This window comes from Psittacula echo, assembly GCF_963264785.1.
Source record: "Psittacula echo genome assembly, chromosome: 2".
Classification (NCBI taxonomy): Eukaryota; Metazoa; Chordata; class Aves; order Psittaciformes; family Psittacidae; genus Psittacula; species Psittacula echo.
The window spans coordinates 12,191,643-12,206,063 of NC_137737.1; the positions used below are offsets into that span (position 1 = coordinate 12,191,643).

General features: G+C 42.0%; 1 protein-coding gene across 1 annotated transcript in view; it reads right to left on the reverse strand.

Annotated features, from left to right (window-relative positions):
- Positions 1-243: 243 nt before the first annotated feature.
- Positions 244-14,421, reverse strand: part of SUGCT (succinyl-CoA:glutarate-CoA transferase) — a gene marked incomplete at both ends in the record, with an annotated part of 312,897 nt that continues 298,719 nt past the window's right edge. The window contains one exon of the mRNA XM_080610616.1: positions 244-407. Coding sequence (XP_080466742.1) covers positions 244-407 — 164 coding nt within the window. The remainder of the gene's footprint in view (positions 408-14,421) is intronic.

Consider the following 14,421-nt stretch of genomic DNA (forward strand, 5'->3'; position numbering starts at 1 on the left):
ACAGAAAACGAGAAGCCACACAGGACCATATAGCTACATTTACCCTCCCCCAAGAAAATCTTTCACGCAGACAGTATGAGATTGTTTATTTGATACATCAGTGTTAAAATCATACAAACACACATGGAAGAAAATTAGGAATTAAATTATGTCTTCTCTTTGAGTCCCATTAGGGGAGCTGAAGGGAGCAAAGAGAGGACAAAGTAAGGTGAACTCAGTGTGAAGGAATGTAGCTAATGTTCCTTATCTGACCTCATGCTGAGCCACAGCACCGGTGCGGAGCAGTTCTTCTATGGCATCATCCTCATACCCCAGTGTGCCTTTCAGTATCTCCACTGTATGCTGTCCGACAAGAGGAGGTGGTTTCGGATGTGACATAGCAAAATCACTGTATCTGACACCTGGTCCTGTAAAAAAAAGCAGAGGAGGGCAATCATCTTCAAAAGTTACTGCCCATATTTATACTGAAGTGTCTATGTGAGTTTAAAGGAAAGTATCTCGTTTTCACAGCAGTCTTATCACAGTCCTTACCACAGAAATGTTATATTCTGGAATTATAGACTACAAAAATTCCAGTTCACAATAATGTAACAATAAGCAAGCTTTAAGTAGTTCACCTAAATACAGAACTGTAGAACTTAGAATCTGCCCAATTTTAAGAAATCCTTCCTATTGTTCCCAGTGGTATGTATATCGGGGTACTCTGATTCATAAGGCACTTGGACAATAATGGGGTGATTGGTGACAGCCAGCATGGCTTCACTAAGGGCAAATTGTGCCAGACCGATTTGGTGGCCTTCTACAATGGGGCCATGGTACTGATGGATCAGGGAGGAGCAACTGACATCATCTACCTGGACTTGTGCAAGGCATTTGACACTGTCCCACACAACATCCTTGTCTCTAAATTGAAGAGGGATGGATTTGATGGATGGATGACTTGGTGGAAAAGGCATTGGCTGGCTGGTCACACTCAGAGAGTTGCGGTCAACAGCTTGATGTCCAAATGGAGACCAGTGACGAGTGGTGTTCCTCAGGGATCGATGTTGGCACTGATGCTGTTTAACATCTTTGCTGGCAACATGTACAGCAGGACTGAGTGCACCCTCAGTAAGTTTGCGGACAACACCAAGCTGTGTGGTGCAGTTCACACGTTGGAGGGAAGGGATACCATCCAGAGGGACCTTGCCACGCTTGAGAGGTGGGCCAATGCCATCCTTATGAAGTTCAACCAAGCCAAGTGCAAGGTCCTGCATCTGGGTTGGGGCGATCCCAAGCACAAATACAGGCTGCCTGGAGACTGGACTGAGAGCAGCCCTGAGAAGGATTTGGGGGTGTTGGTTGATGAGATGCTCAACATGAGCCTGCAGCATGTGCTCACAGCCCAGAGACCATCCGTGTGCTGGGCTACATCAAAAGGAGCGTGACCAGCAGATCAAGGGAGAGGAGAATTCTCCTCTACTCCACTCTTGTAAGAAACTCTTTCCCTTCCCCACCCCCACCCCCACCACAGTCCTGGTCCAGCTCTGGGGACAACAACACAAGAGAGATGTGGACCTGCTTGAACGAGCCCAGAGGAGGCCACAAAGATGCTCCAAGGACTGGAGCAGCTCTGCTCTGGAGACAGGCTGAGTTTGGCTTGTTCAGCCTGGAGAAGGCTCTAGGGACACCATAGAGCACCTCCCAGTACCTAAAGGGGCTGACAAGAAATCTGGAGAGGGACTTCTTACAAGGGTCTATAGTGACAGGACAAAGGGGAAAGGCTTTAAACTGACAGAGGGGAGACTGAGATGAGCTCTTAGGCAGAAGTTCTTCCCTGTGAGGGTGCTGAGGCGCTGGCACAGGGTGCCCAGAGAAGCTGTGGCTGCCCCATTCCTGTCAGTGTTCAAGGCCAGGTTGGGCAGGGCTTGGAGCAACCTGCTCTAGTGGAAGGTGTCCCTGCCCATGGCAGGGGGTTGGAACTGGATGAGCTTTAAGGTCCCTTCCAACCCAAACCAGTCTGGGATTCCATAATTTTTAGTGGGATGGCTGATGGAACTGAGAGCATACACGCTCAGGTTTCTGAGAACTTCAAGCTAAGACTAACCATGAAGCAGATTTCAATGACTTGGCTACACTGGAAAAATGGTCTGACAAAGCAGGGTGAAATTCAGCAATGCCAAGGGAAGGGAACTGCATTTAATTATACAAATAGAGGGCAGCAGACAAATAGCAAGGTAGCAGTAGCTAGGGATTATTCTAGATCACAAAGTCAGGATGAGTCAACAACATCATGCTGTTGTGAAAAAGGCAAGCACCATACAGGCACATACAAACAAGAGAGAAGCCTGCAGGACACATCAAATCATCCTTTTGCTCTAGTTAGAGGCGGCAGGTGGCAGCTGGAACAGTGCCTGGTGTGGTGCCCCCACTGCACAGCCATCTGGAACACCTGAAGAGGTTCTAGAGGACATCAACCAAAATGATCAGTGAAAACGTGACAGTCTGAACAAAGTGGGATTGCGGACTTAAAGAGAAAGGACACGGAAAAATAGCTTTTGTCTTCAAATTATATACTAAAAAAGCCCAACCTAACCCAACCCAACCAAGAACAAAAATAACTGATTTAAATTGCAACAAAGGAACCTGAAGTGAGGTACTAGAAAATTATAAATCCTTTCTAATGGCAGGGATAGAAAAATGCTGAAACAGGGCATACGAGGAGGCTGTGGAGCTCTTATTAGTCAGGTCTTCAAGAACAAGAATTATTCAAGCATACCTGATTTCATGGCTCATCCCTGGGGTTTACTGATGGATCAGATGATCTCTCACAGTCCCTTTCACTCACTAATAGTCATCAAAGCTAAGATACAGCTCACATCAGGGATAACTTTTCAATTAACTTATTCCTCTAACTCTACTCACTTTGAATACAGTTCAGTTTTCAAAGGAAATCTCAAGTGAGAGATCAGTACATTTTAAAGAGACAGGTGACATCACTAGGCAATATTTGTATTAACTCCTCTTCCTAGGACTGACTGAGGGCTGAACTGGCACTAGCGCAAGCCACAGGAATGGTCTATTTGTGCCAACTGAAATGCTTCTCAAGATAATTTCAGAGCAAAAATGCCCCTTAGAGATTTATTAGTCTAGAAATTCAACAAAGCCACAAAACGACTGGGCAATTTCTATTAAAAATTATACTAATATACAGGTATAAAGCAATCTTATTTCAGATGTGTGTATCTGAGAACTTTTTATACTGAGACATCAGCAAACCTCAAAGGAACTAGTTTAGTAGCTACACTTCTCACTTGCTTGTGAACATTTTTGCTAGTATAAAAATTGTGCCTCTCAAACTCTGGGAGTTTTTGCAGTGATACGAAAAGGCACAGAATAAAATGTCTAATGAGAGAAACCCAAAACTGACATTAAGTGTACAACAGGCATAGAATGCTTCACGCTCCCCAAAGAAAACTAATCTTACAAACTAGAGCATGCTAGAAAATTGCACAGCAATTATAAAACCAGTGTCTTCCTTGAGCTTTTATTGTCTGATGCATAATTCATCACGCTACTTTTCACTTTGATAGAGTTATAAAGTTATCTGCATGCATTCAAAGGAGCTACTTGCTAATGATCCATCATTAACGATTCTCTGTTCTTTCCTTGTGTAACTTCTACTTGGCTTCTGTGTCAATTAGGAGGGTGCAAAGCTTGCCAGTCAGGCTTCAGCAATCCCACGCTCCTACTGAACAACGCTCCAGGAAAGCAACCAGCAGAATGCTATGCAAATGCTAATTAAACACAACTGCCTTATGAGGAAACCATCCCTTGAGGCAGAAAGAGGTGAACTGCTTTAATTAAGGTCAGAAGCATTTGCATGTGGGTGAGTTACAGGGAGCCTTGCAGATGAAAACAGGCCTTTGCTAGGGTAGAAGCAGGGTTACTGGTTGGACAGAGGTAAGACTGCAGTCACCTGGGCATCTTGGCTGTGAGCAGGACCCTATACTCAATTCAGCCGTGTAGTTAAAGGGACACATGGTCACCTGAAAAAAAGCAATGAAGGAATGAGTGGTAGCTGTGATTTACTCTTGTCCTGTTAAATTAAAAGGAGCCCTTTTCTCTTTTTGCTTTGATTATCATTGCCAGTAATCCAAAGAGCTCTTTCACCACATTTAAATTCTGGGCTAATCTTCTTCTATTATTATTATCATTTTGACTTTGGCACATTGCTAAAACACATGCTGTGCACACCACGTAATGTACAAGAGTTAACAATGCAACAATAAATCAAAATTTGTATCAGTTGCAACCACAATGACAACTGTGCAAAGCACAGTATATAAATGTGGATAAAGGTAATAATGTTTGCTTTGTCCTAACAAATAGCAGTCCTGCAGCTCTGTACAGCAGTCACAGGGTAACACTTTTTCTACAGCACAGGTTAGAGCATACTGAAGCAATCGAACTCTCAAACCTACGTAGAGGGAATCAGGCCTGCGGACAGCCAAGTTCAGGGAAAAGTAATGATTATTCATTATTATTCAAGTGGGACAAGGAAAAGAAATGGGAAGTTTGAGCTAATGTCTGTGTACACATTCTGCTTGCAACATACCTACATTTACAAGAAAGAGCAATGAGAAACCCAATACCACTTTTCATTAATTCTACCCCAGCTCACAGTGTAGTTTATATACACATAGGAATCAACTGAAAACCAACTGTACTGGGTTTGTATGCCAAGGTTTTGGTAGCGGTGGGGCGGACAGGGAAGCTATAGGGGTGGCTTCCGTGAGAAGCTGCTAGAAACTTCCCCCATGTCCAACAGAGCCAATGCCAACTGGCCCCAAGACAGACTGCTGGCCAAGGCCAAGCCCATCAGCAATGGTAGTAGCACCTCTGGGAGAATGTATTTAAGAAGGGCGAAGAGTTACTGTGCTGGAGCAACTGCAGCTGGAGAGAGGAGTGAGAATGTGTGAGAGGAACAGCTCTGCAGACACCAAGGTCAGTGCAGGAGGAGGAGGAGGTGCTCCAGGTGCGGGAGCAGATTCCCCTGCAGCCCATCGTGCAGCCCATGCTGAGGCAGGCTGTGTCCTTGCTGCCATGGAGGACCCCACACTGGAGCAGTCTGTTCCTGAAGAACTGCACCCATGGAAGGGACCCATGCTGGAGCAGTTCATAAAGAACTGCAGCCCATGGGAAGGACTCACATGGAGAATTTTGTGGGGGACTGTCTCCTGTGGGAGGGACCCCACACTGGAGTAATTCTGAGTCTGTTTTGCCCATGACAGTAACTGTGAATGATCTCCCTCCTTCTCCTTATATCAAACGAGCCTTTTGTTATATTTTCTCACCCTATCTAGCAGAGGAGTGATAGAGCAGCTTTGGTGGGCACCTGGCATCCAGCCACGGTCAACCCACCACACAAACGAAACACTTGTGCCTCTTCCAATAACATGGTGTTGCTACATAACAGTTTTGCAATCTCAATGAAATATCCTCAACAGTCAACAGAGAAGGCCCAGAGCCAATACATTTGGACCCAGATCCCATATATGCTGCAGGTCAAGTGTTTGGAGCATGCAATCAGCTGGTTATGAAACTGGCCTAAAGGAGGATCAGCAGGAAACAAGCAGTGACTTTTAAGGCAATGAAAAGGAAAACAATACAGAATAAATCAGCAAGAGGAGTTTCATGGCTACCATGAAGGATATTTGAGAATTATAAGTCATGTGTGCAGGGATATGTTATCAGGATTAGACCAGGGAGACTTCATGTTGAATATTTGGTCTCTTCCCTTTGGAAAAGATTGACTTGTGTCAGTCTGCTATTCACAGATGAGAAGATAGGGTGCCCGAGGACACAGTAAAGCCCAGCTTGGCTACACTGCCTTTACACCAGGCTTCTTCCCCTTGATGGACATAAAGTAGAAAACAACACACAGACAAGAAAGCACAGTTAAAAGTCCTACGAGTACAAGTAGTGCATACAGCCTTCAAGAAAATCTCCAGAATAAACGACGAGCTTCATCTTAACTAGGGAACTCCCACATTTTTCTATTTCTTACCACAGATCTCAAAGTTTGGGAGCTTGTGGGACTTTTCAGGAATCTATTTAATTGCTGGTAAAAATCCTTCCTTTTTGCATTACATTAGAGCTGCTGATTTACCTTTAAAGAACAACTCGTAATAGATTTGGAAAAAAGCAATTAAGGAGATAATATTCAAAGACTTGCTCCTCCTTCCCTCACTGCAGCTTCCACTTCCTCCCCCACTTACAGCACAGCCACACAAAGTGTTCACTTGGCATCCAGCACAGCTGAGAGGGTGGAAAACTTTGGCAGAATGAGTAGGAATGAGTAACTGAGAGTGCAGCGGATGGACAAACTTTTTCAAATGGTAATAAAATAAAGCAAACCTTCTTCTAGGTGCCATGCAAACACAGCTGTAACTAAATCAGTAAACAGGAGTAGTAAACAGTAAAATCACAAGGGCAGGAAATAGTGTCAATGCTAGAAATATCTACAAGCCATCTGTTTACCTCTTCTCGTTTGGCCAATGGTCTCTGCCATGAGAGAGCTACGACGACCATCCAGCATCACAAGAGGAGAGAATGTAGAAAGTGAACTATTGTGTGGAGAATGAATTGATGGGCAGAGCATAAATCTGGTTTATGTGTGATAGCCATAGATGGGCTTTTGAAAATCAGGCAACTTTTGAACTCACACTTCGGCATTCAAAGCATCCATGACATAATTCTTAAACCCCTTTGTCAAGCACATTTATAAAAGTACTTTCTTACCTGAAGCTGCATATATAGAAATGCATTGAAAAAAAACCCCAACATTTCATGTATTTCCTATCAACCAACATCCTGGATATAATCAGTGTAAATACCACTCAACATTTATATAACGCTTTACATTTTCAAAGTGTCACCATACTGACTGTACCTAATTAATCTTGCATGAGTGCTGGAGTAAAGGAAATCATTTATCAGTCACTCTGGTTGCATATTTGAGAGTAATCCCGCATAATTACACCATTTAAACAATGCAATTTTGTGAGAGGACTTTTGGCACCAAAAAAGCTGTGAGAAAGTTGCAGTAAGGTAGTGTCTACTGCTTCCCACAGGTACTGCCTCACAAAGCTCAAAATTTGGCTTAACTTTTTGTACAGACTCATATGGTCCCACTCCTTCCTGAAACCCCCAAAGACCTTAAAAGAAGATTCAAAGACAGGAAGGAAGATGACTAGAAAGAATACCCAGAGGTAGCAATTTTAAAGAACCATAAATTCCCTAGGTAATAATCTGTAGCTCTGTTTCCTAAGGAAACAAGTTTACGTGTCTGTGCTGTCTTTCTAATCATCTGTTTGTCTGCTTTGTCCCCACCACACACAGTAACTTCCAAACCTGTCAATCTTGACAGAAGTGTAGAAATCCCAAGGAAAATTAAGTTCTTACCAGTGTTGTGAAAATTGGCAACTGCTGAAGGACAGACACCCAAATTACTGCCCTGATGACATTAAAAACCCCCAAAGAACGCGGCTGTTATATATTCTTTTTGGCCGCAAATGGCTCACCAGTAAGTACAGACAGAGTTCTGTAAGAGTCACCTAGCAGATAGTGTCCTTCACTGGAGAGAAAAGGCATAATGAACATGAGGAAAGTTCAAAAGTTATCATAAGGATTACATATATAGTTTGTAGAGGATGCAAGTCTGAAGGAAAACAATATCTAGTTCCAGTGTTCATGGAACAACTTCTAGGCATCTTTCCTTCAGTACTGTGGAAGATGTATTCAGGCTGTGCAAGCCCAAAGCAAGGAAATTAAGAGACTTCTAGCTTAACATAAGTTGTTCTTGCAGGAAGGAGCTGAAGAACTAGATGGCAAAGAAGAGTAACTAGGAGAAGCCCTGCAAAACTCTAAAAGGAAAAACATATAGAGGCAAGCCTAAACTACTGAATATCCAAGCTAAAAACATGATTTGTCTCAACTCGTAATCTAATCAATACAAAACTCAATATATAATCCCACCACAGGATGTGGGTTAACCATGAGATGTGTACCTAATGCAGAAGTTATGGGTGAGGCTGAAAGGGTTGTGCTAGACAGGAGGTCAGGCTATACGATCATAATAAGTATTTCTGGGCACAGAACATATGAATTTCACAAATGCCCATAAGCAAAACTGTTTCCACACACGTGGCTGGGGTTAACATGGCCTACCTGAACCCCCTCTGACACTTAGGAGGTCAAGCCACATATTGTTCCAGGTAGACATCTTTACTGTAAACCCAAATGTCTTAATTACTGTATCTTAAGGAGAGTAATCCGTGAGAAGTAGGAAACCTAGTGTGAAAAATCACAACGCTACCTGCAACGAGCCTCTTGTAAGGACAGAGAATTGCCCAGTTGCAACACGCTCACATGGTCGTGGAAGCTGAATCATGCCCCCAGCTGTGAAGGAAGGCAAGAAGCTCCTCCGGTCCCTCCTACTGAGCCTGGTGAAAACTATTTACAAGTCCTGTGCCTTGTGGTTAGTATGACCCTGCGTGCTGGAATACGACACGCTAGCCAACCCAGAAAGTGCCTGTGTCTCCTCAGTACACCAATTTGTTTTTTCCTGTGTCCTGTCTCCAGCTAGATTCTCCGGCTCTTCAGAGACCCCCAAAGTAATCCTCTTGGCCAGCTGTGCATCATCAGAGTGGGAGCAGATGAGCTATTCCTTACACTTCAGGCGATGAGATGAAGCCCAAATACCTGAAGTTGATTCAAATCTTTTGATTCAGGGATGCAGAACGATGCACACTGAAGAACATCCACAGCCTGATCCTTTATTATATCCTAAGGCTGGGTATAATTTTCTCTCTAATCAATCACTTCCTAAAGCGGCACTCTCCAGGGTAGGAGGCTGGTAAAAATAACTAAACTGGTAAAAGTAACTACAAATTCAAAACTTGGGGGCCTTCTTTTAACACAAATTTGAAAGAATTTTCAAAATACTCTCCTAAGCAACTCTTAAAAATGCATTTATTGCTCACAAACACCCTACAAGTTTCACAAGTCTAATCTTCCACCTCCTAGGGAACATTTTTCTGTGGTCTGTCCTTGAAGTCTTTGTCTAGTTATTTCTGTGCCCCTCTGTAAACATGGAAATCAGAACAGGGCACAGATTATTGCACAGAAGAAAAAGCGTTTTTCTATGTCCCCTTTTATACATCTAAAGAGTGGACCAGCTCTGTTCAGTACACCTCGTAATGGGAATTTACATTAAGATGGTTATTTGTGATGCTTCCAATCGTGCTTCTGTAGTCTCTTTTCAAAGCCAGAGCTGTCAGTTCCACAGGTCTGCCTGGCATTCCTGTCTGATGGTATTAAAACCTGCTGTAACAGCTCCTTTGGCAGCAACAGTTGATAGCCAAAATAGAAAGCGAGCTGGGTGGCAAATGGTTCATGACAGAAGCAGCCTATCACACTGTTTTGCTTTAGTTCCCTAACCTCACCACAAGCCATCTATATACTAGTACAGGTGATTTATTAATTTATTTAGGATGATTAATATCTTACAACATCCATCTTAGCCTGTTAAGAGACTGAGAAATTAAACCCTTCATCAGTCCACCTGTAGCAAAACTATTTTCAATCACTTCTTCAGACTTTGACTGATTTTTCCTCAACAATCCCTTGTTTTGGCCAAAGGATTAGGTCTCAGAAGGGGTGTATTGTTATAAAAAGGCAAAGATCAGACATCTAGTTAGATGTCAAATCATGCATCTGTCATGTGCTGTATACATATTGCCACGCACATTTATTCCGCACATCTCTACACTGTTCCTCTGTGGCCATAATATGCAGACATAAAAACCATCACATTTGGAAAATTCAGCAGTCGGACGATACTTTCTTGCCTGGTTAGTGACCCACACCAAGTAAGTATCTGCTGAGTGAGTATTAAAATAATGGAAAAAGCCATCAGCAGCAGCACAGCCAAGGAAATTGTGGTGGCTGAAATTCTTCAGCACAGAAGACAGCCAGGTAACTGTGTTTGAGCACCATGGAAATATTTGGAACTCGATTCTCAAGCAAGGCATCTGTGATTAAGTAGGGCTGAGCACTGTGCACAGCCTGATCACTCTTCCAAAAGCTCTCCCACTCCACCCTCCATTTACTTCTGCTGTCCCTTGTGCAGCAGAATGAGGCCAGTTCCAGTGCATGGGGACTTTCCCTGGCAAAAGAAGATGGGAAGGGATTTGATACTTTGTTTTGGATTACTTGAAGAACTGCAAATTACATTTTTAGCTCTTTTTGGGTAAGGTGCCCAGACTCCTTGAGGCACAGGCTACTAAAAATGCTGGCTGGGTTTTGAAAAGCACTGTGCAATCTGGGACAGCTCTGTTTTTGAGTGTCATACTTGAGACATCTTTAAAGGGGCCCAGTTTCCAGAAAAAGCTGAGGACATCTGAAAATCTTTCTCTTTCAGGACGTCTCAATTTGGCTGTGCAGAGACATCTGGTATTCAAAGTAGACAAGAAGAGCGAGCATCCCTTCACTGAGCAGGGGAAAGTAAAACTCTACATACACATATAACTCCTTTTAGCCACTTTTTCCTTTTTTTCTATCTCCTACTTAAAAGCAATCATCAGGTTAATCTTAAATTCTTTAAAGGGAATCAGAGTGCTTAAATTGGAGTCTGGGAGTGAGAATAGATAGAGGGCACTGCAGATTAGGCTGGTTTATTCCACTGATTAATAAGTGACAATTTGATCAGTTCTGTCTCAGTGTGAAGGACTGGGAACAGCTTTATGGCTTTCCATTGTCTGCTGCCAATCCCTGACATGTGATATTCAGCTCATCAGCTTGCAAATATCAAAGCAGTATGGGGCAGGAGAAAGCCGTTTCAAACGAAGAAGCTTTCAGTTTGGTTTCTGGTTGTGTGGGCATGCCAATGTAAGCGTGTGTACGGCAGTTAAGTATAAGCTGGTTCTGGATCTAAGTTCTTGTGGTTTCTAGTATTTGCCAGCATTTACTCCATCAGAAGGATTTCAGGGTTGTGTTCTATGATGGGCAAAAGAGTCAGAAATCATCTCTCCTCACCCACAAAGACTAGAGTAGGATTAAGAAACAGAAATTGAAGTCAGACACACCCATGAAGAGGAATGAGGCACGAGGTTAGGAAGCCATCCAAAGCTCAGTTGCCCAGCCCCTTACTAAACTAAATGAAACAAAATAAAACTAAACTAAACTAAAAAGTGTCTCCCTTTGCTCAAGAAGACACTGAAAACCTGGGCAATAAAAATTAAAGTCTGATTGAAACCAGCCATGCCTAAGCAATATCCCACCGTACATGTGTGCTGATGAGTTCTGTTCAAATTATTTCCCCATTCTCTTTTTTTCCACCTCTAATGCGCCGGCTCTTTCTTTTAGATCTCCTTTAAACTGCAAAGCAAACTGCTTTTACTGACATAGTTTGTAATTTTGAAGCCCGAATCGTAAGCAGCAGGTGCTTAGTTTTAAAGGAATTTTTCCATCCCTGCCTGTCTGGGAGCATCAGTAGCACCTCCCTCCTACACAGCCCCTCACCTTTGATCCTTTGCCATTTGTACTTGTGGATTTTCATTTACTGTATTTCTTCTGCTTTCCACAATCTGCTTTTTCACTGCAAACCCTTCAACCTCTCCTCTCCTTTCTTTTACCTCATACGATTGGCAAGTGCTGTCTCCTGAAAATCCTTATGAAATATGAAGGGCCTTGATGCCTCTGGCCTTGCTATCTCTGACTTCATTTTCAGCAGTGCTGTGTCTATTTTACACTGCAGGGACAATTTAAAAGGGCCTTAGTGTGGCTGTAAATATTTGCATCACAAGAACAATTATATTTTAATCGACAGAGGTTCTAGGGCTTCTCTGCACAAAAACCCTGGAATCAAAGTAACAGTTGGTTTTACTTCATACAATTAGTTATGTTGGAACCAGCCTGTGTGTGGGCACTTCTGTTCCATACTAACAGGTTTTGTTTCCATTTAATTTTGGCTTTCTGGTTAATTTGATTTTAGCTAATTTTCTCTTAGAATTTCCCATTTTCAGTTAACGTAAATGATTTCATACAGTCATAATCCCAAGCAAAATCCAAGCGAAAAGCATCCACATTCAGTTTGCAGTGCTGTATCTAAAAAGGTGGATTCAAACTAGCTGTGTCCAGTTTGTGGAAATAAAGGGATTTACATTCTAACATTAGAACTACAGATGCTGTATTAAGTGAATGCCTGCTCTGCCTTGGTGCTCCTGAGCACAGTACAATTTAACAAAGCCTAATCATCAGTTGTTTCTTATATCCGGGAATGCATCCCCCTAGTTTGTGTTGTAGTCTTCCAACTGTATGTGTATTTGGCTATTAAAGAATAGTTTCTTTTAATCTTCGTTTGCCTTCCTATTGCTTATTAGATACACATGCATATTGGCATGTAACTTTTGCTCAAAAAATAATGACAGAAACGACCATAACCTTTTTCCCTAATAACTTGACATGAATTTGACTGAAAACTCTGCTTTTTAAAATACGAATCCACACTGAGCAGCAGTAAATCACCAGGGCTCACATAGCCTTCTCCTAACTAAATTTTAATTGAGTTTTCCATTCTTAACAAGGCAACCCAATTCCAGAAAGTCATACCAGCCATTTCCTTAATCCACAAAGCTCAGAGGCTATCTTCTGCACCGACAGCATGCAAAAATGTTTAATGCTAACACAAATACCTTACATAGATTATTCCGATTCTCAGGCTGATTTCTAAGCCAGCTGTTCTCTGCCTGATTCAATGTGCAGATTTCATTTAAAAACACAGAATATTCCCTGGTTACCTGCCATATAACTAGATCTTACAGGTGTAGGGCATGTTTGTAATGCTTGTTCATTCACTTGCAGGAAAAAAAACCCCATAAAATACTTTGTGTAGCTTTCCTGGATTCTAATGTTTTCTCCCCAACTTTCAGATACTGTATCAACTGAAGAATGCCAGGAATTACTTCATGCTTTATGTATGTACCTGTTACAGATTAGATTCATTAATTTCAAAGCCAGCTGCTATTTTTGCTTCAAGTAATCAATGGTACACTTTTTAAATATATATACACATAAAAGAACTGCTTTCTATGACATACAAACTTAAATCTACCTTGATTGTAGATTTATTACTGCTTTGTTCTTTTCCACTTAAGTAGGGTAACTAGCTTCCTGCTCCTCCTGGGGTTTATTCTCTGTATAGCAATTTTGACAAATAACATCAAATACAAAAGAAAATGATAAAATATAAGAAACTCATCAGAAGAAACTAATAACCATCTAATAGTAAGGTCAACTGTAGTACAGACTGCAGAGTTGGGAATCCAGACAGATGGATTTGGCTTCTTGCTCTATCACCAATCAACTCTGTGATCACAGGCAAATCACGTTCCCTTGCTATATCCTTATATTTCCTGTGCAGTTGTGTTAGCTTTGCCTATTTAGATTATAAAATGTTAGAGACTGGCCTTGTCTCTTACTATTTGTTTATACAGCGTCTGACACAATGGGCCCCACTTTGTATTGGAATGAAATACAAATAACAATTTTCTGATATCCTGTCTCCCAGAGCTGCTTCAGAGGAGTATGAACCACTGTCCCAAGTCATATCTGATAAATTGTGCATTAGTCTGTTGTGGGAGAGATTCCTTTCTAATCCGAAATCCATCTGTCTTGCTGCACTGCAAGTGATAGTTTCTGGGCAGAGAGCATACTAATTGCAGGATTAAACTCTTAGCTAACTCTTGGGTGGAAACTGTTTCCCATAATGTGGTAGAAAACACATGTTGGTTTCTGTCTGCAAATCCTTGAACATCACAGCCCTGATCTTGACTGGGATATTCAGGTTCTCTATTAAACTATGTCTGTGCAATATAATTCAATTAAAATTAATAATTAGCTATCAAAAAGTATTACTGAGATTTTAGTGGCTCCAGTACTGCTTAGCCTTGGTTTAGTTTCTCTTTGAAGGCACAGGCATTTATGTTGAATGTAAGGAGTCCTGCACCTTCTCCAAATTAGTAGCACACAAGCTTAGGGCTGAAAAGCTAACTATAATTTTGGTTAAGCATCTCAGGATCCTTTTAATTTTACAAATGCAAAGAGATTTGAAACTTTTGAAATCTGAAGTACCTCTTTGCATGTAACATTTCACTGTAATATCTCTCATTTCTGTGGATGTGCACATTATTTATTATTCACTGAGGTGAACGACTGACGCTACTGATGTGACACAGACCCCATTGTCAAGCAGCGAGAAACAGCTGGACCCCAACATCTTTTCTTCCCATGGGTACATAGAGGAGGCAGACACCAGACACAAATGTGGAGGAAATCTCTCCAAAATTATTCCGCTTACCTTCTTAGCCTTTCTGGCTC